The sequence below is a fragment of the Microtus oregoni genome, unplaced genomic scaffold, assembly GCF_018167655.1.
Source record: "Microtus oregoni isolate MIOR12 unplaced genomic scaffold, Mior012 000004F_ref0000308, whole genome shotgun sequence".
Classification (NCBI taxonomy): Eukaryota; Metazoa; Chordata; class Mammalia; order Rodentia; family Cricetidae; genus Microtus; species Microtus oregoni.
In genome coordinates, this window is record NW_024543063.1 from 25,941,782 (window position 1) to 25,968,705 (window position 26,924).

The following is a 26,924-nucleotide window of genomic DNA, read 5'->3' on the forward strand; positions in this document are numbered from 1 at the left end:
GGGCTCAGAGTCGCATTCGCACAGGGCTGCTGGTTTCTTCTCTCTGGAATTGTAGACCCAAAGGCCAAAGAGACGGCTGAAAATCATCACCAAACCCAGAAGTATAATGCAAAAAGTGAATCGCTGAGGACTTTTGGAAGGGGGATTTATAAGCTTTGAACAACAGCACCCTAGTCCTGTCAAGTTGGATGTGAAGGTGAGGGGATGTCTGTCCTTCTTAGTAAAGAGCACCCCCACTCCACTGTTCTTTCTAATAATCCCAGCCCTGCCTCAGAATGAAGATAATGTGGTCTTCTGCCTTCTGAAATATATACAAAAGCAAAATGTAATGATTTTTTTTTGAGACAGTCTGGTACTTGCTGTGTTGTCTAGGTTAACCTTGAACTCACAGTAATCTTACTTAAGCCTTCCAAGCGCTGGGATTACAGGCATATACTGCCATGCTGGCGAAAGAGGTACTTTTAGTGAGAGATCTTTAATGAATCAGAAAGCAATCATTTCATAGGCACTAGACAGGCCAGTTAACTTTTCATAAATTAATAAGCCTATTGGTAGAGAGTCTCTAGTGCACATTGGCACACTTTTTTCTATCCATGTGCTCCTACTAGGCTACTTTATATGTCCAAGTAAATAAAGACATCAACACTGATCCAGCTCTTAAGGAGCCCATTCCTGACCCTGCTGATGGGCTCTGCAATGTCTCTCTTCCCAGCTCAGACAGAACACTGGCACACCAGCAGTGTGAGTGCATCATCCCTAAGCTCCACAGTCCAGTCCACACACATGTAGTATCCCTCTGCAGAGGTAGGCTTGGCACTCTGCACCAATCCCTTCAGAATTCATAACTCCACGCGAGCCTCTGGAGAGCCAAGAGATGGAGATGTGTGACTTACAACCTACACGCCGTGAATTCAGAGTTTCAGAGCCAACTGCTTTTCTTCAAAGTCAATTTGTGTCAATGGGCAGCTTTCAATTACTTAGTCATTTAATTCGATGCTTGTGGTAAGATGGAGCATAAAGTCATGCGATGGCTAAAAGCCTTCTGAACCTTTTGGATGTTGTTTCAGGGAAATACCAGCTACTACATCTATTGGCACATGACCCGAGAGTGTTGAGCTACAGTGACAACGATGTTTCTAGTGTCACCAGCAAAAGCCCCAGGAGGGTCAGTTCCCATTTACTTCCAAAGAGAAAGCTATAACCACACAGTTGTGCTGGTGTTGACTGGATGAGGCCAGGCAACTATGAACAAATATACAAAGCGTTTGTGTTGGGGATATGGCTTGGGTGATTTAGTGCTTGTCTAGTGTGCCCAGAGCCATGGGTTCAAGCCCCAGCATGGCAAAAACCAGGTGCGGCAATGCATGCCTGGGACCCCAGTACCAGAGAGATAGAGACAGGAGGACCAGGATTTCCTAGCCATCCTCAGCTACATAGTAAGTTAGACACCAACTGGCACTACGTGAGAGCCCTGTCTCAAGAAGAAAACAAAACAATAACTTCTTCGTATTCCAAAGCCACTGCTCTCTAGGAAGGAGTCAACTTTGCCACAGTTCAAACCACAGGTGCAGAAGACTGGTAACTCTTCCATTGTTCTTCGTTTGAACACGGTGATTTTCTAGGACCAGAAAATTGCCACCTTAAGAAACCCTTGACACTAATAACAATGCGCCTCTTTCTAAAAAAGTCTTCTAAATAAGTTGGCTGATGGGACCTCCTCCTCCGATGCCATTTTTTAAATGAAAGTACTAGAAAGGAAGGCTGCAAATTTGGCTTGTGAACAAATAAACCCGTTATTACACATCCCAGCTATTGCTACCACATTATTATAATACCGTTTTCCTAATTATCAGATTGAGTGCTTGGAAATCAAACAGCGCTGTGTTTGGGAAAATCTCATTATCTAATGAAAGAGTTCCTGTAGGATCATTATAGCCTTCTTCATAAGTTAAAAGAGAAAGAACAGATCAAACTAATGTTAACTCGTTCATTTACTAAACCACAGTCCAAAGCTTCTCTAACACCAACAGTTTTCTCTGCTGATTACTGACAAAATGACTGGAATTTCAATGTCTTTTTCAAGCACTATAAGCGGTTACCTTCATATTCTATCTGCTCTTCACTTACAATGAATTTGGCTTAAGAACACTGCCGTACCATTTTAATGGTGGCTGTACATCTTCAGCTGCCAGCCATTGGGCCCTTCTGGGCTGTCCTTTCAAATACATGCAGTCTTAGCAGGAACTGGGCTAAGTACAATCAATGTTAGCAACACGGGCGGTTGCAGCAAGTTCTTTATCTTCCTCCCGTTGCTCAGACTCTTCATGGAGATTTTTGTATTCACTTTCTAGTTCTCCCAAAAAGTTCACAGATGTCCACACGCTGCTTCCCCACCTTCCTCAAACCCATGCTCAAACGGTTTTGTCCTACTGTGGTCTGGCGTGACCATCCCATTTAGAATTTCAACTCCTCTTCCTGATAGTGCTGTCCCTTAATTCTGCTCCACTCTCCTTCTCTCGCCTCTAAAATGAAAGATTTGATGTAAATAACGTTTTAATGAACAGAAATGAAGAGATCAGGAAAACTGTTGATAGCAGGCTATCACGGAAATCACTCAAGACCTTGAACTTTCTTTCACGGCCTCCACTGCCTATGTACATAGTGAAGGAGTTGGGACGGCCTTTTTAATCACAGAAATCCCACCCCTGCCCTTCATGTTTTCTTTTCCTTTGTCATCTTTGTCTATTGTAAAGAAATGATGTGTGCATTATGACATTTATAAAAGATTCCTCCTTTTTGAAGGATTTTCCCAGCTGTTCTTAAACGTTACCTTCAGGGAATCCATCCCAGATCTCCAGTCGGTCATAGCGACAGAACATTCCTCCTGGAGGGTTTGAGTCTTGCTCCAGGTCAAAACTTTCAAACTCCAGGATAATCTCAGCCATCTTCGGCGCAAAGATGATGTAGGTGCACTCCAAGCTGTTGGGGTACTTTTCAGGGAACCCGGGGGACTTTATCACTCCACTGGGAGCTGTATAGTTCTGAGAACATTCGGGACCTGTGAGCAAGAGAAAAAAGGAACACAATGGGAATGTCTTAGAAGCACAAGGGGAACGGGGAGAAGGCAGAAGGTTTCCAGGAAAAGGCTGCCATCCTCACCACCATCGTTGCCAGTTCACTGCTCGGCCATTCCCTAACGTCGACCTACATGGTAAGTCAGGCTAAGGTTTACTGTGCTCACGGTAGTTTCGCATTTGTGTAGAGCAACTGAAAAGCATCTGCTGTTACAGGCAAAAAAAAAAAAAATTGGGGGGGGACACAAATATAAAATCATGTGGGAACAATGAGTAAGTAACCTGCAGAAATCTCGACAGAGCCCTAGAGAAATAATTACAGCCCCTTCAAGCTCAGATCTTTAAATCTCGAGGCTGACAGCCGTTTATTGGTGAAATAGAACATTTACAGAGGCGAGGGAGAGCATTCAGCCTAGAGAGTTTGGGTTTCAGATTCCCCTGGCAGTGAGTCGGTCACTCTGCCAGATGTGACCTCTGTCTCTTTGACAAACTGAATGTGAAAGGTAATTCGTACATGGACCCCGGGTGACTTGACTTACTCTGAGCGGTGTTGACACAGGTGCGTGTCAACGTGTGGCAGTTAGTGAGGGCACCATAAACTGCGATTACAGCCCCGATGCGAGGCGTCACCTGATATCAACGCTGACACTATCACCTTCTGCCAAGACTCAGCTGCGGCACAGTATACCATTCTAAAGCTGCTCGTTCACAGGCGTGTGTGCAGAAGGTGCATATTTACAACGTGTGATTTTAATGGCTGTTCAGGGTTATCAAGACTTTGCAAACTGTGCTGATTTGTGATCGCAAAACAAGAGGAGGTGGGCATGCGTCACAGGCTGACCTTGCAGCTGTGTGAATGAGCAAGACTTCAGTTCAAGCCATCCTGCACCAAACAGGGCAGGGTAGTCTATGCAGCCGAAAAGCCAACTTTCCCTTGTGGCCACCACTGCTCTGATCTTCAAGTAGCCATACTTAAAGAAAGCAGAGAAAATGGGACACACCTTCCCCTTTAAAGATCTATTGATTTTATTTTTATGGTCATAAGTGTTTGCCTGCATATATGTGTGCACCACAGGAGTACCTGGGCCTTCAAAGGCTGAGTTAGCCTGGAATTAGAGTTAAGGATGACTGTGAGTTACCATATGAATACCGAAGACCCAATTTGAATCCTCTGTAAGAGCAAAAAGTGCTCTTAAGAACTGGGCCATCTCTTCAGCCTGGAAAACAGGGTCTTTTGAATCTCAGGATTGAATCTGAGAACATCCAAGTCACCTTCTCTTTGTCTGGCTGTGGCTCTCAGGCTGCTGTAGGAACTCCAAGAGTTGATGAAATAAGGTGACAAGTCAAGACTGTTCCTTGGCTCTGGGTGTGCACATGCACATGTCTCTGTGTGCAAGTGAATATGCATGCAGGGGCCAGAGGATGGCCTTTGCTGAGACAAGGCCTCTGACTTCCACCCAGAGCTCTCCTGGGGCTCACAGATTAGCTAGTCCGACTGACCAATGACCTGAATCTGTCTCCCCAGGCACATCCCGTCACACCCAGCATCTTACTTGGGTGTTGGGGATCAAATTCACATCATCATACTTGTAGGGTGAGTACTGTTCTGAACTGAGTAGCTTTCTGAAGTGCCCGATGACTTGAAGTAACTCCTTAGACAGATAGGCTTATTGACACTTAGGTCTCCATGTAGCTGAGGATGACATTGAACTTCTTGTCATCTTGGCCTCATCTTTCAAGGGCCGTGTGTGTGTGCTCAACCAGCGGAGCCACACTCCCAGCCCCAGAGGGATGGCTTTCATTGTTGTCGTTTTTTAACCGTTGCCTTTTTTATTATTATATAAGTTTGCCCCAATTGCAAAAAATGCCTCCTCCAAAGGGGATGGACAGTGGCCAGAGAGGGCTCAGGAACTGGCAGGAGCTCCCAGGGCTGAACAGGAGTGAGGCCAGCACCAGAGGGAGGAGTTGCATGGAGGACTGTGCTGTAAACACAAATCTGGAGGTGTACCGATCTCCGGCTATGACCGGAAGATGACAAGTATCTAGCACGGCTACAAGAAGGCACCTCTGAATGTTCATGGCCAAAGGGAAGGGCAATTGTCATAGCTAAGGTGTTTGCTTGGCGTTCCAGTTAGATAGGGTTCCCCGTGTGCCAAGAGTTTAAACTCCTTTTAGCTGAGGATGACGGTGAGATTCTGCTACTCCTGCCTTCACCGATCACCACACCTAGTTTGTTTGGTGTTGGGGTGGAGTCCAGGAGTTCAGGGTAGGTGGGCACTCAAGCAATTGAGTAATACCCCTCCCTGACCCAGCTTAAATATATAGACCCTTAATTACACAGTCTCTCCCAAGCTTCACTGTTCAGTCCCTGACACTGCGGTCCATAGAAACTCCCTGACCTCCTTGAGCAGTAGAGCCAGGGACCCAGGTCAACAAACAGGACAAAGGAAGTATGGCAGGCTGGAGGCTGGAGGTGTGAGTGTCCCAGGGAAGTTCCTTTAGGTGAACGCTGGGCGAGTGGTCCAAAGTTCCAACAGCAGGGAGCACAGACATAAGGGAAAATAGGGGCAATGGGGAGAGATTCTGGGTGGTCCCGGGAGGAGCAAAAAGGTTCTAAGGCTACCAGGGAGGACAGTCCTGTCCTTAGCTCCTGGGATTTGAGTGGTGAATTCTCATAATCATAACCCAGTGCCTGAACACTTCAAAGCCAGCATCTAAAAAATTAATTTCCTGGTTGCATTAAACTATGATCGATATAATCCACATGTTTTTTTAAGAAACGTCTGAAGTTGCTGAGCCCTGAAATAAGTGCTGAGTTTTCAAAAGATCAGTCATCCACTAGTTCTGTGCCATCAGATGACTGCTGAGGGAAAGTGTGGGTTTATGCATTAATTTTGTGAATATTTCTATGCAGAATATATGTGCAGAAATGGAAAAATGTTTTTTTTATTTTTGCATTTCTCAAATAGAAGCAACCTTGTTAGGAAATGAAACAAATTTTACACACAGAAATTTGAAGCTACTAAGAGAAACATTGGTAGATGTAATATGTGGGTGTACAGTATGCATATATACACAGACATTCTGTGTACTGTAGACAGTGTATGCACAGAGGACAACCTGGGTGTGGGCCTAGAAAAAGTTGGGTTAACTAGGAGTGCTTCCTGAGTGGGTAGAGAGCTTGCCTGGCCTGCATGAAGTCGGGAGTTCCATCCCCACCAGGGTATAAACTGTGTGCGGCCACACACTTGTGACCCTCCTACCTAGAAGGAGGGAGCAGGACAGAGTTCAAGGTCATTCTCAGCCTCACAGTAAGCTGTAGACCAATTTGAGTTAGAGTCCTTGGAGGGGGCCAGAGAGAGATGGAGAAGAAGAGAGAATATATTAAACTCCAGTAGCACTCTAATTTATTTCTGGAAAAGATAAGAATCAATACAAGAATTCAATGTGATGCACTGAATTTAAATAGCCAACAATGGTGTCACACATTAGGGTAACACTATTTTTTTTTAAATTTCTGAGTATTCTTTATCCATTTTAAACATACTTCTGCCATACCATGGATATATTTTCTTTATTGAAAATATTTCCCAACATTTCTATAAGGGAAATGTTAAATGCTTTATGAAAGGATAAAGTCATGACCTCATCTTTTTTTGTCACGTGATCTTTTGGGAAATCAGACAACCCTAAAGACTAATTTAGTTCACTCTTGTTCTTATGGAAGTCACTTACCCCGCTTGAAGATTTCATAGCGGATGGAAAAGCCTGCCCCGTGCGTCTCGTAGTCAGAGACAAATCTGATGAAGAGGAAGGGCCCTGAGGACACCACGGGAGAAGGTGCGATCTTCCCACAGAACTTGCCCCACGGGCGGCCGTTTTCGTTGTCTCCATCAATCACCTCCACGTAGTCATACCTTGCAAACAAGAAAGGGAGGTACTGTGAGGTGGAGAACAAGGTCCTCTCGACTTCAAAATTTGGGAAACTTCACATCTGGTATAGTCTGTCAAGGGAAAAAATGCACCATCTGCATTTAGCGCTGCTCCGTGTGGAGGGAAGAGACACAGAGGGAGAGGCAATAATTAAAATGGACCGCCTTGCCTGTGCACACCATCAACAGTACAGAACCATTAAGAATAATGGTGTCCATTATACTTGCAGACAATGTCAGTTAAAGCAACCAATTAGCAAGAAAAAGCAAACTCTCTGAAGCACAATTCTCTATTATTAAGTAGTGTGGCTTTGTCTGTGGTAGGGGTGTCCCGCGCATAATGCGGGGCATTCTTTTCAAACTGCGAGGTTCTCTTATGAATTCGGAATGTCTCCTTGGCTGGAGTGCCCCGTGAACAATACTTTGATTTCTGTGAGCGACCTTCTAAACATATGGCCACGGAATAATAAACAGATTCTTCACTATTTAACGCCATTCTGTCCTACTCCAGTCTTCTGAGAAAGGACTCTCTCTTTAGCCGCATTCAGTGGCTGAGACGGAATACCTCCCCAGCCTACGCTTGTGCCGCAAAGCATGGTTTAAAGTCTGGAAGAAGAGGGGAGGGGAGGGTTGTAAGACTGGAAAGCAACCTTGTTTATACCCGGCAGACAGAATCTTTAAAGGGAAAAGAATTAACACAACTGTGAAATTATCAAGGGAAACTCAGACCTCATATCATACTGACGGGACCGATGGTGAGGGGGTCACAGTGGGTGAACGTGTGCTTGGAGCGTAAGGATCTTTAAAAGGCAGAAAACCACCAGCAGCAGACACTAGGTGTCCTGGAGCAGAACGAGGTTTCCATTGGTCTGTTGTTGTATTGCTTAGTGTTTTGTTTCTGTCTTCCTTCCTTCCTTCCTTCTTTAAAACTTGAGCAGCTGTATGTGTGCGCGTGTGCACATGTTTGTGTGCTCGTGTGTGTCTGTATGTTCGTGTAGGGGTGTGCATGTGTGTGTGTGTGTGTGTAGGTCAGAGGTCAGGCTGGGCTGACTGGGCAGTGAACGAGCCCTAGGGCCCCTCATCTTCACCTTCCAGCGTGAGTGGTTACAGCTGCACACTGCCACGCCCAGCTTTGTATGTGGTTCCTGGGGATTAAAACTCAGGACTTCGCGCTTGTGCAGCGATTGTTGTGCCTAATAAACCATCTCCCCAGCCCTTCCATTCCGTTTATTTACCAAGCCACCCAGGAGACCGGCAAACCTGACTTATCTTCATTTTTTTCCCCCTAGAATTCACACAAAAACCATTGCAACCCATTTATTTTAAACCTTAACTTGCTGCGATATATTCATTTCAGGCCCAGCTAAAATATGGCAGTCACGTAAACTGTATTTGGCAATTTAAAAGAAATCAAGTGGGGGAAATTTTCATGATGACCATTGGTCATTAACCAAACTGCCAGGGCCCATGACTTATGTCTACGGAAAACCCAGGAGACAGTCGCCAGGATGATGTCACTGTTTAGAGTGGTCAGCTCATGGCTCTCTAAATTAAAGATGACATTACCTCATCAGTTAAAATTGTCTGCCAGCTCTGTGTATATCGAGAAAAAAAAATAAAGCTGGCATTGACGGAGCTAAGCATTAGCATATGTGAATTATTATTATTATATTATATATGTCCAACCATCATTTCCCTTGTGGGGTCTGTTATTTCCAGTAGTAATCACGGGGCCAGCTAACACCTCCCATATCACTGACCCTTTGTGAAATGTGGAAATGCATTGAGAAATTGTCCCTTTCAATCTCATCCCTGGCAGAGATCCTTTATATTTAAAAGATAAAGGGGAGGGGAGCAGACAAGAGAGGAGGAGAAAAATATATTTAAAACCCTCACACCAACTTTCAGAAGTACCAGAGGAAGAACGTGTCTGGACCCACCACAGCCTCCCCTACCCTGCTTTATGGAGTGATGTCTTTCATGTACTGCAGGCTCTGCCCCGCGCTTTCTTCTAATCTAACTGTGATTTGAACTGCTTGCTGTGTGTTTGGTCTGGCCACCGCACCCCCCAGCTTTGCAATATAAGCTTTCACTCCAATCTTGACACGGCATGAATACTAAGTGACTAAATCCTGGTGCGCGCTGCCTTCCAGGCACAAATAAGAGAGGTGGGTCAGGCACTGTGAGGGAGGAAGGCCCCTTCTGCGGGACGGGCTTTCTCCCAGGTATCAGAGTGCTGGGCAGACTGCTGCCAGAGAATCTCAAGGGAGGGGGAGGAGGGAGCTAGTATTTTAATTCATATATTCTCTGATAGTAAATACCAGGCCCTCCCCTTGGCAACCGCATAAGCTATTTTTAAAAGTGAGAGGGGTGTAAATTAGAATCCCTTCCCAGCAAGAGATAAGCCATAGACAGTGCCAATGTTAGGAAATTGAGTTATTCAGGGATACTGTAGTCACATTTGGGTGCTGGAAGGCTGCTAACATTTCAGCACTCCCTGCAAAGTACTATCCAATCAGGCCCCAAGGAACACAGGGAATAGGCTTTCTCAAACACATTCAGGAGAGTGGATCCTGCCCAAGCTGTAAGAGAAGTGTCACTGAAGGGGTAAAGAGGAAGCAGCTGGCATCTCCCTCTGGAGCTGACACCGGTCCCACTCCCCACCATTCTCCCGTCAGACACCATGCCCAGAATGCAGCTGGTGGGCCAGCTTCCTTCCCTGGAACACCAAGGCGACTCACTCAGCCCTCACTGGCCCTGTGCCCAGGATCCCAAGTTTGCAAATTTTGACATTCCCTCCCACCACCACCCCCTTCCCAACCCCAACCCAAAAGGCTGTGCATTGCTCTGCTGCTGCTGCCTGCCAGGGAGGCGCACACCCTGGCTTAGAATGTCAGGATCCTCAGCTGAGGCACCGGCCCTGCAGAGTGAGAGAGAAGGGGGCACCTGTTTGGCTCCAGCAGCTTGGGGAGACTTGAAAACTTATACCTGAGGAATCTAATTAATTCAGGAAGCCACAGTAGAAACTCTACCAGTACAAGTTGACGCCTCCTGTTGGGGGTGGGTGGGATGCATGCTCCAAGTAACTACGGAAGGGGTCACCCTTCCAGGTGGGGATTCAGGAAATGGCCCCATTCTGTCCTCCATGTTCACAATGTCGACATGGCTCCTTGATCATTGCAAAGAAAATGTAAACTTCCTAGGGAATGTAAACTTAGCATGGATTTTAAAATGATTCAGAAGGCAGCCAACACTTTTGGGTGGCATTCTTCAGCTAGAGTCAGAGTCTTTGTTGTGTGATGGAGGTGGCTGAGCAGATGCGTACTTCCTGGAAGGCAACATGGACATCCACGTGGCCTTCTGCACTTAAAACGGGTCGTCCCTCAGTGACTTGGAATCAAGCCCTTCAGGAGCCTCTGACCTTTGCCTGCATTAATTCCCAACCTCACCCCACCTGATGAAAGAGCTCTAATCTTGACAGTCATCCAGGAGAGTGATAAAACAATAAAGAGTTCCTTCTTAAGAATTCCTGTAGCCTTCAGGAGCAGAGGTTGACTGATCTCAGAGTTCGAGGCTATCCTGGTCTATAGGGCCAGTTCCAGGATAGCCAGGATTGTACAGAGAAACTCTGTCATGAAAGAGGGAGGAAGGAAGGAAGGAAGGCAGGAAGGAAGGAAGGAAGGAAGGAAGGAAGGAAGAAAAAGAAAGACCACGGGATTATTTTTCTTTCCTTTTGAAAGGCCTGGATTATGATTTTAGGAAAACGGTCAAGTAGAACAAACAGTGCCCAGGGAATGAGAAACACAGCGGCTCACTGCAGAGTGGCTCCAGACTCAGATGTGTGTGGTGGTGAACAGATGAGGAATAAGCTTCACTTGAGCCCGGTTTTCTCAGGAAAGCACAGATGATCCATAATACTGTGGTAGAGACACTAACAGAAGAAAAGCCAGCCCTCTATAGGATGTTTCCTGAGACTGCCCAGACGCCATCTCCCTCCACCTGGCTTCCACACATCCTGGAGCCAATAGGAAGGAGCAGTCTCAGTGTGGATGTCTTTCTGATCCTTCAAGAGGCTCTCCCCCTCATCCCTACCATGGCACAAGTGCAATCACAATGGGGAAATCTGGTCCCCAACATCACCCCTTCCCAACTGTGAAGGAAACATGTCTAGCTCTGGGTACACATTGATCTCTGGGCTGGGAGATGGCTCATTCATGGCAGAGTTTGTGGAAGACATGGGTCCGATTCTTAGCACCCATATGGTGTCAAAACCAACTGTAACCCCGGGTCTAGGAAATCCCGCAGGCATGCATGTGGTAACAGGCAAAACATTCATATATATATATATATATATATATATATATATATATATATATATTCCTTATATATCTTTCTCTCTCTCTCTCTCTCTCTCTCTCTATATATATATATATATATATATATATATATATATTACATTCTCAGACACTCAGACATTCAACTTCTAAAGTGAAAAGGTTATGCTGGTTTACAGCTTTGGAGGTTTCAGTTGGAGGTGGCCCTTCTTCAGCTTTGCAGCCTGTGGAGAGACTGCATCGCAGCAGAGAACCTGGAGACCCTAGGCAGGGTGTCCTGAACTGGCTAAGGATGGGAAAAGTGATCTGAGCATCTACAAGCATGTGTTCACTCATTCATTGCTCTCTGCACCTGACTAGGGATGTAATGTGACCACTGTTCTCAAGCCTTGCCCCTGTGACTACAGAGTGCTGCCGCCCACAGTGAGTGGTCTTTCTTTCCTCTTCAAGGAACATAATCAAGATAATTCCATGTAGATATAACCACAGCTCAGCCTGATCTAGACAATCCCGCATTGGAATTCCTTCCCAAGTGATTCTGGATTGTGTCATGTTGACAGAATTAATATTGCCACTCCATGATATTATAATAATATTAAAATATCTGGGCTGGAGAGATGGCTCAGCAGTTAAGAACACTTGTTGATCTTGCAAAGAATCAGGGTTTGGTTCCTAGCACAAACATGGTACCTTCCAACCATCTGTAACTCCAGATCCAGGAAATCTGATGCCTTCCTCTGGCTTCTGATGGCATCAAACACTCATGGTCCACATGCAGTTATGAGTGGGGATTCCTGGAAAGAAGCTATGTCTACAGAGGCTGATGGACTTATTAAAACTTCAATGACTATGGGAAGCTTGGAAGTTTGCAGTTCCAGAGCCTAATTCTAATTTGTGTTGGTCTTTCTTTAGTTCACTAAACAGCCATTTACTTGCTCTTACCTGTCTCTGTGACTGATCCAATACCCTGACTATAGATACAACAGCAATAACAACAAAAAACTGCTGAAATATATTAACAAACTTAAGGAAACCCTAATTTTCCACCAACCGACAGGCTAAAGTCATCAGATAACATCTGGGAGGTATATCAGGGATTTCCCTGCTGTGCTATAACTGCCCCTTACTGTTTCCAACGTAGTTTGAAAGTCCCTTGATTTATGACCTTATTTTTCTGTTACTATAAAACTGTGTCCATATTGGAATATGCATTTGGGGTAACCTAAGTCCACGCTTTGGGGCCATGGCTACTCAAATTTGGCTCATAATAAACCATTTCTTCTCCCCCTAGAGTTGGGGGCTGTAGTTACTGTGTAGACACAAGCAAAACACTCATCTATATGAAATAAAAATAGTAATAAATCTAAAGCATTTTTAAAAGAAATGAGCGGCTGAGAACAGCACCTGCTGTTGCCCTCTAGTCTCCAGAACATACGCACACATTTGCGTGTGCGCACACACACATACACACACACATACACACACAAATATCCATTGAAGAAAATATTAATGAGAAAACGTCCTAAATTAAGAAAGGCATTGATGGACCAGTAGGGTTTCAATGGTCACAAATGGTCAAGAGGAAAAGGTGGCCAGGCACGCCTATAAGAAACAGGGTCTAGTTCTTGTTGAAGAAGCAGAAACGACCAGCTAAGTGGCTGAAAGGAGCCTACATGGCCAGCTTGAGAGTCAACTGTGGGTCAGCCCTGGCGGGGAAGCTACAGTTGGCACCCAAGTTGAGTGCAAAATGACATGGCTGGATCGTTTCTCAGAGTGACACAGGATGAAAAGCAAGGTGTGGATAGAGCTGCTGTACCCAGTGGGGTGGGGCTTTGTGGTGGGGCAGCGATTTGGGGGACACTTCTGTGAGTCACCCCCCACCAGTGCTCTCCAAGCATGCTCAACAAACTGATTGGTTCACTAAACCAGACTTGGGTGGAATCCTTACTTTGGTCTTTGATAGAGAAGCCTTATGTTGGATGAATGGATGTTTCTTAACATCTCCTCGGTAAAAGCACAGAATCCCTAGCTAGCACATGCCCTGACCCATCCTCAAACCAGCTCCTGGAATCCTTTTCCACTTCAGATTCCTCTCACGCTTGCTTTGAGACCCTTCTGGAAATCCCAAGGTGCCTGTCAGGTTCACCACTCTTTGTCTGAAAGAGACAAGAACTGAGTCCAGGGCAAGGGCAAAAGAAGGAAGGGTGTGGCCATAGAAGTGACGTCAACGAGAAGTGACGTCAACGAGATGTATGTGCTGTGGGTTCAGGATCCCTTCCGGGGCTCCTTATTCCAGAGACTATGGAAGCAGGCAAGCTGACCGAGCCAGGGTTTCCAGAGGGACAAACACAGCAACTCTAAGATTGTTGTGGCATATGTCTAAGGTGGAAATATGATGATAATTAGCCCAAAAACAAGAATCGGGGGTTGAGGATGCAGATCAGTTGGCAGACTGTGTAGCACGCACGGAGCTCTGGGTCCCATCAAAGCTTGGGGTAGGTGCACAAACCTGGCTGCGGCAGTGGATCACTGTAAGTGCCACTGAGGAGTTTGATGCCGCTTTGCTCTACGAAGAGTTAGAGACTATCCAGGACGACACAGCAAGGTCCTGTTTCAAAAACCCCAAAGATTCCAGACACGTGGTATAGAACAACGACCAAATTTATATGTTTAATAGGAAATACTTGGACTTTAAGCTTCTGTCTGTGTGGAATTTCACATCATAATTAAGATTTATTTGCAACCTAGATTGAAAATAAATAAAAGAGACCTTTACACGAGAAAATGCTTTTAGGATTAACTTAGATGCCACAATGCCTGCATTTTGGAGGGGCAGTCAGGCACACACCTCTCTTGGAGCAAGCATACTACAGAAGGAGCAGCATCTCCCGGCGTCAGACTCAGAGAGTTTGTTCTAGAAAGTTCACATGATTTTAATTACAATACATTTACCTCCCAAGGAAAACAGCCACCTGGAAGACGTTAGCGTTTGTAACTCATTTCCCTCCCACTCCATGGGACAGTTTTACTTCTTGCCAGCTTTCCACTGTTCTCCAGGAGAGGCTGGAGAGGGAGAGACAGACACACAGACAGGGACACAAAGAGAATAGCAGAGACAGAGACCGACTTTCCCAAACTCCTCACAGGGGATTTGGAAAACTAAGTTACGCCAAGGGGAAGGGTTGAGAGGAGCACGTGAGCACTGACTTCCTCTTATTTACAACCTTACGTATTTGTTTATTTTTATATTTGTTTATTTAGTGTGTTGTTTGTGCTCACTGTTGTGTGTGTGTGTGTGTGTGTGTGTGTGCGTGCGCACGTGTGTGTAAGAGAAGTTGGTTCTCTCCTTTTGTTATGTGGGATCTGAGCATCAAATTCAGGTCATGAGACTTTTGCAACAAAGGCCTTTACCCGCTGAGCCATCTTGCAAGCACTGTGCTTGCGTTTTGAGACAAGGTCTCCTGGAGTTCAGGCCAAGCACTGTGTAGCAAGTATGACTGCATTTCCGATCATCCGACCTCTGCTTCAGGAGTGCTGGGGTTACAGGTGGACTCCGCCACCTCCAGTTTATGCGGGGCCGGGCTTCGTGCATGCCAGGCAGGTGCTCTGCCAACTGAGTCACCGCTCTAGCCCCTTATACCTCTAAGGCTTTTTAAACACATACAATACTGTCCTGTCCTGCTCAGCTTTCCAATCCAAAGATAGAGATTAAAGCGAACTGAGTTTGTTTTAACAAAGTCCAGTGGAGCCAAGCTGGAGCAGCAAGCGTCTTTCTCTGAGGCTGAGGCCCCATCTCTACCATCTTGATGGATAAGAGCTTTGTCTACAAGGAATGACTATTGCTACAGTCTGTATCTGGAGTGTACCCCCAAATATCCATGGGCTAAAGCTTTAGCTTCCACCTCAGCAGTATTTGGAGGTGTAGAACCTTTGAAGAGTGGGACCTCGCAGGAGGTTTTTATGTCAATTCGTGGTAAGGCATGCCTTTGGAAGGTATACAAGACCTTTCTGTTTCCTTCCAAGGCATGAGTTGTCTAACTCCACCACACACCCCTGCCAAGGTGGCTGCCTCTTGACAGGTCAAAGAAACAGAACCTTCCATAATGCTTCTCAAACCGTGAGCCAAAAGACACCCTGCTTTCCAAGTGTGTAGACACACCTGTGTGGGAAGAAGGTTCGGATAGGTAAGCACGCATGTGGGAGGCCAGAGCATAACCACAGGAGTCATCTCTCAGATGTCCATCTCCTCGACTGGCCTTATCAAACAGGCTGGGTTAGCTGGCCAGAGACTCCAGGATCCCCCTGCCTCTGCTTCCCCAGCCCTGGAAACAGTGTGAGCTGTTAACATGGGTTCTGAGGTTGGAACCTCAGTCCTCACTCTTGAGTAGCAAGCACTTTACAGGCAGAGCCATCTCCCCGGTCCCAACCTGTGCTCTTTAGAAGGCCATGGTGGTCAGGTATTTGTTCCAAAGGAAGAAACCCAAGCAACACAGTCATCATCCCCAAATCCCTGGGGACAGTTGCCTGCCATTAGCTGGAACTGTGTCTTCCTCACTCTGACATGAAGTGTTGTTCATGGTGTGCTGGACAGGTACTGATGTGTCTCTGCGAGTCTCCGATGCTCATTTATAAAATGGGCAGACTGGGAGTTAACTTGGAGAGCTAGAAAACTAAACAAAATATATACAATGTTCCCTTTCCAAGAGACGTGGGGCTATGAAGTGAGCAGTATAAGGAGGCCATAAACACAGAGAAAAGTGCATGGATGAAGGGTGTCATTGATTTCATTTATTTGGTTTCTGTTTGTTTGCTTGTTTTGAGACAGGGGCTCATTTACTCCAGGATGGCCCCAAACTTGCCATCTAGCTGAAGTTCAGATCCGCCCATGTCTATCACCTGCAGGCTGCAATTGCTGGTGCACACCACTGCATGAGATTTGCTGGGACAGAGATTTCTTTTCTCCCACGTGTACCCTCAGTGCAAAGCAGGCTGTGGTTTTTGTAGCTTAGAAAATGTAGTTTTGCGAATGCCCAGGAAACGTATTGAGTGTGACATGACAGATTCACAGAGTGTGATCAGACCCCGACGTCTAGAAAACTGCCCACAGTGACGGTAGTTCCGCCTCAGTGCCAGGAATAAGTCAGTAAAAGCCAGAATCAGTAGTGGAGTAAGCAGGCACAGTGCACACACGCCATATAAAGTTTCTTTTTCTTTAAATCACTAAACTTGAAGCAGGGAAGTATAAAAACTAGGGTAGCACCTGAAACGCCCATTGGTTTGAGGCTATGCACATGCACACCCTCTAGTAACAAAGCATGTGGCCATCGAGTTCTGTGACCTGCAGGCACTGTGCTCTCCTCCCCAAACAATGCTCCTTTCTACCTTAGAACCCTTACCCCCACCTACATTGGACCACACTCTTTGGACAATGGTATACATTTCCCATCCTCAGTAATACTCAAATGCAGACAGTTTCTGTTCAAGTCTAGTCCAAATCTATCTGGGTCTGAAGAATAGATGGACTGATTCAGCGTGAACTAGTTTGGGTACAATAAGACAAACCGAAGAATTCCCTATTTAGCATCTCATGTCTATGCATGAGTGGGCGTGCACTGTGGGCAGGGACATGGACAGTAGAGAAATGACTCTATGATCACAGGAATTAAAACAGAGAACCACCCAGACTCTCATCCCTTAGTAACCACGCCTTCTTTATGAAGCCCATAGAAGGAAGCCCTGAGCAGTGACCAGGTGCTTGGGTATCTTTGCTTGTGTGGCCTGCTGCCAATCTTGACACTGCTCCTCTTTGAAATCTGTACTATCCTTTTGCTCCAAATAGAGTTGTCTTGATTCTGTGGTGAATATGTGCTATGTCTTATTTTCAGTTCTCGGTGTGAGAGGCCAAGGACCTGGAAGCACTCAGCCCAGACTCTGACCACTGGTAACAAGTCCACTAAGTGTTTTCATTGATGTGCCTGGAGTGACTTAATGATCTGCAGTTGGATTCCTGCTATTAGCACAAAAAGCTCCCTGCAAGGGGATGGGTGGGAACCCTGGGGAGCAGCCTCCAGGTCTGGAAAGCAGTGCTTCCTGTTTACAGTATCAGACAATTCCTAATCCTCAATTTTCTCTTTAATTCTGTAGAAAGAAGAAATAAAGCCATAATTCTTTTATAATTCTTTTTTTCAGGCTTCAGGACCCAACGTGCTAATTTTAAGAGCTTAAAAAAAACCCTGATTAATTAGTAATTATTCACTGGGGATCAAGAGAATTTGCTAATCAGAGCTGCAGGAACTACAGTTGGCAAATACTTGCATCTTTGAGGTTTTTTTTTTTTCTCCCCTAATAATTGCCCTGCAACCTTTTCAGTGCCAAATAGGTGGGATTATTCTTTTCGGGGTAAAGTCCCTCAAACAGCTAGCCATCTTTTCTAAGAAAGTAGAGAGCAAAAGAAAAAGGGCAGTGGTGGGGGAGGGTGGGGGGGCAGGAGGTGGGAGTGGAGGAGCGGAAGGTGGGGGTGGGGAGAATAGAAAGGGACTGACACAGATTAGAAGCCTCTCTGAGTGACACTCCTGGGTGGAAGAGGGCTCAGAAGGCGAAATGATTGCATCCAAAGCACCAAAGACCTGAGTCCAAACCCCACGTGAAAAAGCTGGCAGGATGGTGCATGCTTGTAATCCCAGCACTGGGGAGGCAGAGATGGAAGAATCCTGTCAGCCAGTGGAGCTTAACCAGTAAGGTCCAGGCCAGTGAGAGACCCTGGGTCAAAGTAAGGGATGTCTCTCTGTGTGTGTACGTGTGTAGAGAGGAGTGCCTGAAGAACACACACACACACACACACACACACACACACACAGAGAGAGAGAGAGAGAGAGAGAGAGAGAGAGAGAGAGAGAGGAGAGTTTTGTGTTAAGCAGACACCACTCTGAAGCTAACTTACAGTCTAAGTCTTAGAGTAAGGAAACCCCAGCCCAGAACAAAATCTGGGTCTAATGAGCCTCTGGCCTCAGAGTGAAGCCCCAAGGGCAGCAGGTCAAACTGGACAGAGTTCCTCTGCTTTATCCCTGGTGTTCAGCAGAAGGATCCCAGTGCTGGGGGGAGACCCGAGCGTCTGCTCCTGCGCCGTGTCTCGTGCCCAGACTCTGTAGTCAGATGGTTTATCGGTAACACAGTGTTGTACCATCAGATGCCACCTAGGCATGTATTCTACACACACCACAGTCAACTCCTCATGCAGTAAATAACTCAGCGAATGACAACATCCTGTCATCTAGAGTCTCCATGACAACCTGCCAACCAGTGAGCGGCAAAGTCCCGGGGCTCTCCCCGTGCTTAGCAGCTCAGTCACTGCTTTGCAAGAATAAAGATGTGAGTCTGAGAACCAGAACTCAGATAAAAAGCAGTCCTGGTGTTGCTTGCAATGCCAAGGCCATGGAGGCAGAGACAAGAGGATCCCTGGGAAACACTGGTCAAACAATCAAACTTTCTGAGAGACCCTGTCTCAAAGGAGGTGACCGGGATTCCTGAGGATGACAACGAATGTTGTCTGCTAGCCTCCACACCTGTGCACACGTGTACACACACACATACACACACACCTGTACACACACATCTGTACACACACACACACAAACCTCACTATATCTCACTGGTTCTTGCGTGCTTTTTTTTTCTTTTCACCTACTTCCTTTGCCAACTAATGAATTTATAAATTCAAGTCCTTAATTATCTTGGATTGGGAACAACCTTAGGGGAGAAGAAGAGATTTGGATATCTCTAGGTGGCATTGTGATTGATAAAGGCACGAGGAAGTAATTGTGTGTTCAGGAGAAAAATAAGCATTGGCCTTAACCTCACTAGTCTACAAAGAGCAGGACATTCACTGTTCGGGGTGAGTTTAACCATCTGGCTACATAAAAGGCCATCGCTTTGAGAGAGGTTCTGTGATCTCAGCACAGATGTGGTTCAGCCAAGAGAACACAGAACCCCACGCTCCCAGCCAAGGGGCTCCCCAGATTCCAATGACTTTCATGACCAGCTTCACAGAAAGGAAAAGGAACACGTTCAAGCCAGTTAAAATCAAACGGCATAAAGTTATGTTTTTACCCCACTTCTTCCCAGCGCCGCAGGCTAGCACGGTAAAGGTGCACAGTTCCCTGCCCATCGCAACACAGGTTCATCTGTGCAAACAAGACAGTAGTGACAAATCAGGGGACCCTGAGTTCCTTCTTTGCAGGAACACATACTCTATTACATAAGCAGATTTCCTTTATTTAAAACAAGGCCAGGCATGGTGGTGCCCTGGCAATCATCCCGCATCTCCCTTACTCTGCATTGTCTACTCTTTCAGTAGCTATGTTCTCAGAATTCCACACAGCAGCCACATTGACCCTGAGATTACATCCCAAGCTGTGGCCACTACATGTTTACTTCTTCATAGTGAGGTGCTTTCTGTTTGTTGTTGTTGTTGTTGATGTGTATGTGTGTGTGTATGTGTTGTATGTATGTATTTGTGTGTTGTGTGTATGTGTGTGTTGTGTGTATATGTGTGTGTTGTGTGTGCTGTATGTGTGTGTATGTGTTGTATGTATGTATTTGTGTGTTGTGTGTATGTGTGTGTTGTGTGTGTATGTGTGTGTGGTGTGTGTATGTATATATGTGTATATGTGTGTTTGTTGTATGCGTGTTGTGTGTGTATGTGTGTTGTGAGAAGAGAAGCATTTGCCTGTCAGAGTCATTGGCTGGCACCTAAGGTAAAGGAAAGAAACAGCAAAGGAACAGCCCTCAGCTGCTCAGAGGGTGCTGACCATCGCAGAATGATGGGTTCAGAATCGCTTCACGTTCTAGGTTCTCCCACATCTTCTCCCTGTGTCCCATACCATCCAGTTTCTGTCTTTTCCACTGACTCTCCCTGGGCAATCTAGAGACTCTCATAGCAGGAATGAAGACTTTCCCAACGTGCTGCAGAGTGAGGACCCAGGAAGTGCCACAGTGCATGGCTGAGGCGGGTCCTGTTCGCCACACACTGGCTCAGGAGCCTGGCCGTTTTCCTCAAGCAGTTTCCACGTCTAATTTCGGGGTTGGCTTTCTGAAGTTGAAGAGTCTCACTTGTTCCCTTGATTTTCTTTTCTTTTACAAGCCAGGCATGCTAGCCAAGAACTCTGAATTCCCGATGAAGAGGGTTCCTGTGCTCATAACTATTTAATGTGCATGTTGAGTTTCCTTTTATGTAACTATGTAGTATCAAGCCAAACCCAATGGCTCCTATAACATTTCTTTCTGTGTGTAACACAGTAGATTATTACTGTGCTGTGAAAATGTCATTGATTCAAGATACCTTCCTTAATGACCCAGATTGCAATAATTCTCCCCTCAGACATGGGCAAAATACCCATTTTCACTAATTAGACACACTTATGACCTTCATAAAAATTTAACCTTTAAATAGCCTGTTGTAAATTTGAAGTCATATGGTCTTCATATCAATTACTTCCTAAGGAATTCCCCCTAATTATGCCCTGACGAAGGCACACTCAGAAACACAGGTTAGCAGTTCAAAGGCTCCAAAGCAGAAGTGATGCAGGATTCGGTAGTCATTAAAAATAATAACCTCAGCTTAATATTTTTCTAATTTTTCTCCTTTAAAATCCAGGGTCTTCAAAAATACTTTTTCCTTAATGGGTGACAGATATGTTAAACACAAGCCGTGCAAATGTAAGAGCAGCAAGCCTGTTGATCTCGGGAATGGGAAATGCTCTGGACGAATGGAAGGAGGCTATTAGCAGAAGCTTTGATTTTTAGTTCCATTATACTTTGCAATTAAAAAGTAAGGGTTTCTTCATCTGTATGGCTAGGTGAGGGTGTGTGTGTGCATGCATGTGTCTGTGTGTGCCTCTCTCTCTCTCTCTCTCTCTCTCTCTCTCTCTCTCTCCCTACCCCTCACCCCCTGCTTTCAGTGGAGAACATACCAGTAGGTCCTGTCTATGTAGCATTTACTCCTGAAAAGCTGAGTGTGCTCTTATGCCGGCCATTATTTTCTAAGCTGGAAGGGGTAAGCAGGTTGTATCCTGTTACACAGGAGAATATTCTTAGGGCAGCTGTGTCCACAGCACTGTGGGAGCAGCTGGGCGATGTGATTAAACCCCAGACTTCACAGGCAGTCATTCACAGTTAGCAGCGAGCTGACCCAACTAACTCCCACGTTCCCTGCCCAGAGTCTCACACAGGTGCGGGATGGAAGGCACGGCACAGGTGCCGTCTAATGTGCTGTTGCCTTGCGCTTGGGTCTGGGCCCTGACGAGGAAGCGAGCTGACAACAGTAAGGGTGCTGTGAAACTCTAAGTTACATGGGGTGTGCACCAAGCGATTGCTGACACACTTAACATAAGGGCCCGTCCTTCCACAACAAACTGTCTGTGCAACGCTGCTACTGTGAAGCTGCATTTCCTGCTGACGTTGCGGTCATCCTTGTTTGCATAAGTATTCTCAAGAGTGCTCACTCAAGGATACAATGGCTGACGTACACACCCCTCACAATATACCCTGCCCTTCAGTGGCACACATACTATGTAAGCTTGCCACACAATTTACTAGAATTAATTTTCAGGTACTGCCATATCTTACTTACTTCTGGGATGAAAACATATTCTTACTGGGTCTGGCGAGAAGGCCTGAAATCCCAGCTACTGAGGAGGCTGAGGCAAGAGGGTCACAAGTTCAAGCCCAGCCTGGGATACAAAGTTAATCCAAGGCCAGCCCTGGAAACTCAATGAGACCCTACTTCCAAAGAAAGAGTAAAAAGAGGACGAGGGATGTAGCTCAGTGGTAGAGTTCTTCCCAGGGTGTGAAACCCTGTGTTTATCCCCGGGACTGCAGAACAGGAGAAAGCATAGACACCTGTAGGTAGGATCTATGTCTGTTGACCTTGGATTTCTCTGTAAATCAAATACTCAGGGGCTAGAATACTGTTTCCTTGGAAATGTGTTTATACATAGTGAGGATAAAATGAATCTACAAAAATAACCAGAGCAGAGGTCACAGAACCCTGACAGAAAACTCTCTTACTCTCTACGTTATGACACGTAAGCTGATTCTTCTGGATTGCTCTGTAAGCAGTTGTGGTGGAGAACTCCTCACGCCCCTTATGCCTTCAGCACCCTTTCCCCCTCCAATCGCATAAATCACTTTGGGGAAAACGCCAAGGCACACTGTGTGTGCTGTTCTTGTTCCAATTACACAAAACCTTATTAAAACAGCCATCATGACAACAACATCTCGTCAGAAGAGCATTGTCAAATACTTAGGGGCATAGTCTCAGCTAGACGCTCTGGGATTTGGGTGCTGGGTGTCTATTAGTGATAATGGGCATTACGTCTGCAAATCCCCAGGGGATCGTGTCAGCTCTACCTGTTCCGCTCTCCACAGGTGGAATGATGCTCTAATGAGGCCCATGTCTGCACGATTTCTACTTAGAAAATAAACGGGTCAGATCCCACTTCCCTGTGAGTCCCTCGCTGCATTGTGACAAGGGTGATGCGGACGCCTAATTGCCTGTTGCAAGAACTGGGGCTCATTGTGTTTTAGAGAAATCTGGTCTGCACGGAGTCTCAGTGCGCCTGCCCTAAGAGTGTGTTAGAAACACGAACAAATGGTGAGCTTTGCCTAATGAAGCTGTTAATTATTTTCCCCTTCATGCTTTCTCCTTGCATTACCACTTTCCTCTGCTTCCTCCAATTAGGCCACGCGCATCAAATGGTTTCCGTTGCTTGATCTCCCTCCTTCGTCTTCTCCAACGCACAACACAACCACCCATTCCCTTTCCTTTGCTGTGCGAGAATATAAACCCACCGCCATTCAGACTTGAGGTCAGTCTGTGCGGACGCCAACATTTTCCAACTACTTATTCCATCACCCCGACTCCCTGAAAGCTTAAGGAGAACCACACACCTGCTCTTTTAATCTTGGCCTCTTGAACAGCACAGAGATGTAAATTACAGGTCTTATCGATTCATCACTCCCTTTAGTACACAATGTCTATTAAATAGAGGAGGATTCAGGCAATCATTTTGCAGGTCTAGGATGACAATGCTATCGGAAAATACCTAAATGCGCATCTATTTGTGTATTCCAGAGAATAAATACAAAAGATGATAGCAAGCTTATCTGCCCAGAGAAAGTTTATTCTCAAAACATTAAAGATTCCAAACTCGTACTCCTGGCTGTCCAAACCGCGGCAGTTGGAGTTCGTTTTAAAAGCTCTGCTGTCTCCATGGGCCACCAAGACGCAAGAGGACGACTGGCCCCAGTTCATCAAAGCCAGCGGTTGACAAGTGATTAACTTCGGTTGTCCCATGATTAGCTCCAGCCGTGGGGTCACAACCCTGCCTGTCGCTAAGCGACACCTAACTCCGAAGGAAAGGTAAGGCAACTGGAAGGCACCGTTTCTAAAGACCAACTCCGTGCAGCTGCCATAGACCCTGAATTCAATGCCCGGCTTCTCAGAGGAGTCCAATTTTCAGCTTTTGTTAAATTAGTTTCAGATCAGTCAATACTTGTTTAAAAACATGTCATAAGTCTCCGTGGCTGGTGCATGCTTCAATTACCTCTGATTATTGCATCAAGATTCACAAACGAGATACCAAAGTCACTCCTACTTACCGGCAAATGCTATTGAAACAAACTGAAATTCAATTTCGGGGCAGACTGCAATAACCCGTCAAAACATTCAAGCGGAGAGGAAGTTGGCCCTGAGGTGTGCTGGACCATTGTTAAATGCAAGACAGCATCTCACCCAATAATTTAAACATGGTCTTGTGGCCTGACATTTTTAATGCTTTCTTGATCTCTTTCTTCTGGCCCTCTGTGCTTTTCTCTACTGTGGGGGGCAGGACATGGTGGGCTATAGATTAAATACCAAGCCTTATCCTGCCAAAAGCACTTTAGGAAGGGGAAAATGACTGCACTCTTGTAAAGAGTCTCACTGTAGGTGTCCATTCAAAGTAACCTTTATTTGTTTTTTTCTTTTTTTAAGGTGCTTGGATTTTAGACACATACCAATCTATAGAACTACCAAGTTCAGATTTCTAGCTCTTATCTGGGAAGTCAGCCTCGACCACATCCATAGGTTAACCTGGCATGTTGTCAGTGCAAATTAGGATCCTAAATTTAAGTAACACAATCTGGTACAAACAATTTATTTAACCTGCAGGGTCTCTGTGCTAGGCAGCCAGTTAACTAACACAATCTGGCCCTCACATTGCTTCAGCTGCACGATCTCTGTGCTACGCACCCCCACGACTACTTGTACTTAAAGCCTCTGGAAGAAACCAGGGGGTTAAGGACTTCTATGCTTGTCACACTGTGACTCAGAAACAAACACGATTTCTCCTGTTATCCTCAAGGCAAGAATGGAGCAAGCCACTGTAGCGCGGAGAGGAGACTCTCCCAGACAACTATGAGGAGCAGCAACCAAACTGCCCTTCAGATAGAAAGGTGCTGTGGAAACTCAGCCAAGAAATTACCGGGGACACAGAAAGTTATCACCAAAAAAACCACATGGACTCAAAGAGGGGACACGCTTGCTTTTATGCTTGCTTTACTAAGGTAACAATGAGTTTCCCAAAGCAGAAAGCCTTAGGGAGAAGTTGGAAGAGTCCTAGACCTTGAAATGAACTTGAAAACGATCTGCTTCTGTATGTATGTTTGCAAAGGTGAAAACTGAGCTCCAGAAGTTTCAGCCTCAAAATGTTCTACAGTGATAGCACGTGTTAGGTAACAATGCCAAGCCACTGTGCTGTTAGGTATCCTTCCTTGTCCTTAAAGAACAGAATTCTACTTTGTTAAGGTATGTATGAGGGTGTTTCTCTCTTCTCTCTCTCCTTTCCCTCTCTCGTTTGTCTCCTTCCTCTTTTTAGACAAGGTCTTCTGTAGCTCCGGATGGCCTTGAAATAACTTACTGAGTACCTCAGGCTGACTTTGAGCCTCCAGATCCTCTTGTCTACATACCCTGTGGGATCTGATCACAGGTTGAGACATTTCACCAGGTTTATATGGTGCTGTGATGCAACCAACACTTTTGAATGCTATGACACACGTCCAACAATCCCAAGAGATCTTTATCTTTCTAGCATATTTTGAATAGAAGACAAAGGATTTTGGAAATCATCATTCAAAACAATGTGCACTCTCCAACATTACTAGTAGTATGAACTGTGTTTAACCCTAAATCAACGTAGAGAGCAAAAGAAGCTCTTTGCACATGAGGCCCTGTGCCGGCTTTGACTCTGAGTGTCAGGGTGGAGGGGGAGGCAGGCAAGGGAGGGAAGCAACATTTTGGTGGGAGTTGTGGCATCATTGTTACAACCTACTTCAGCTGGATAAAGGAGCTAGAGCGACCTGTGTCTCCCCTGCTTTAAAACCCATCAAAGGCTTTCTCCAGCCTTCCTAAGGATTTTTGTATTTCATATGCCCTACTGTTAGAAGACTTTAGTAGACAGTTCAATCTCTCTTTATTTAATATACGTATGCACCACATATTATTACCACATAATCTATTTTATACTGGAAAAGATTTTTCATTTCCTTCAGAAGAAGTAAGACATGTTTCTGACATATTAACTCTCGCACGGTAACCCAGGAGGGATTTCTTTCCAGGCTTTTCCTTCGGTGGAATGTTTTAGGCCCTGCAATCTTGAACACCATCAGTCAATACACGTCTTAGCTTGTGGGACAGAGGAAAACACAGATGGACGGTATTGCTTTGGATTTTATGACCAACCCATTTGTACCACTGCCATTTTACAACGGGAGAGGGACCTGCTAATCATGGATCCAGTCACGCACCATTAGTTCTAACCTTGAGAAAGTCCTGTGAACGGGAGCCACAGAGGGGACTTCTAAGGCCTGGACGCTAGCGCTAGCGATAAGGAAAGAGAAACTTCGGCCAGTGAGACAGTCGCTATATAAACCTGACAACCAGAGTTAAAGCCTCAAAGTACTTGCCCAGTGTGCACAAGACCCTTGGCTGGATCCCTGCCCACATCACAGAGGACAGAGAACTGGCTCCTGAAACTTGGCTTCTGACCTCTGTTTGCCCCCCCCACCCCATGGCACATGTACGCCCCAGTGCACACATTCATGCATTTGTGTGCACAAGCACACACAGAGAATAATAAATTAAATTATACTCAATTTAAAAAGCCTCAGCTGTTATATGACCAATATAGTCACATGGCCAACATTATACTACACTCAGTATCGGACCTGGTTGATGACTTCTGGGCTTCTATCAAAAGATTTGCCTTCAACTTTCAGTAAAGAGGGGAGAAAACAGAAAACATGTTTGCTGTTTCTGAAGGAAGGGTGCTAGCCATCTGATTAAAGCATACAGGGAATGTGGAAGTGGCTCAGTCTGCAAAGTGCTTACTTTGGGACTAAGTGCTACACTTAGGGACCCAAGAGTAAGCCCCAGAGCTCATGTAAAACACTAGACATGGTGATGTACTCGCAATCCCAGCACCGGGGAAGGAGAAAGTAGAGGACTTCCGGGACTCACTGTCCTGTTCATTGTCAGTCTCCTTGATGAG

The 26,924-nt window shown here is 45.7% G+C and overlaps 1 protein-coding gene across 3 annotated transcripts in view; it reads right to left on the reverse strand.

Annotated features, from left to right (window-relative positions):
• The window catches only part of Nrp1 (neuropilin 1), a 137,411-nt gene that overhangs the window by 75,303 nt on the left and 35,184 nt on the right, over positions 1 to 26,924 (reverse strand). For all 3 annotated transcript variants that reach the window (XM_041649913.1, XM_041649912.1, XM_041649911.1), the window contains exons 4-5: positions 6,810 to 6,991; positions 2,831 to 3,058 (exon numbers count right to left, since the gene is read on the reverse strand). In XM_041649913.1, coding sequence (XP_041505847.1) covers positions 2,831 to 3,058; positions 6,810 to 6,991 — 410 coding nt within the window. The remainder of the gene's footprint in view (positions 1 to 2,830; positions 3,059 to 6,809; positions 6,992 to 26,924) is intronic.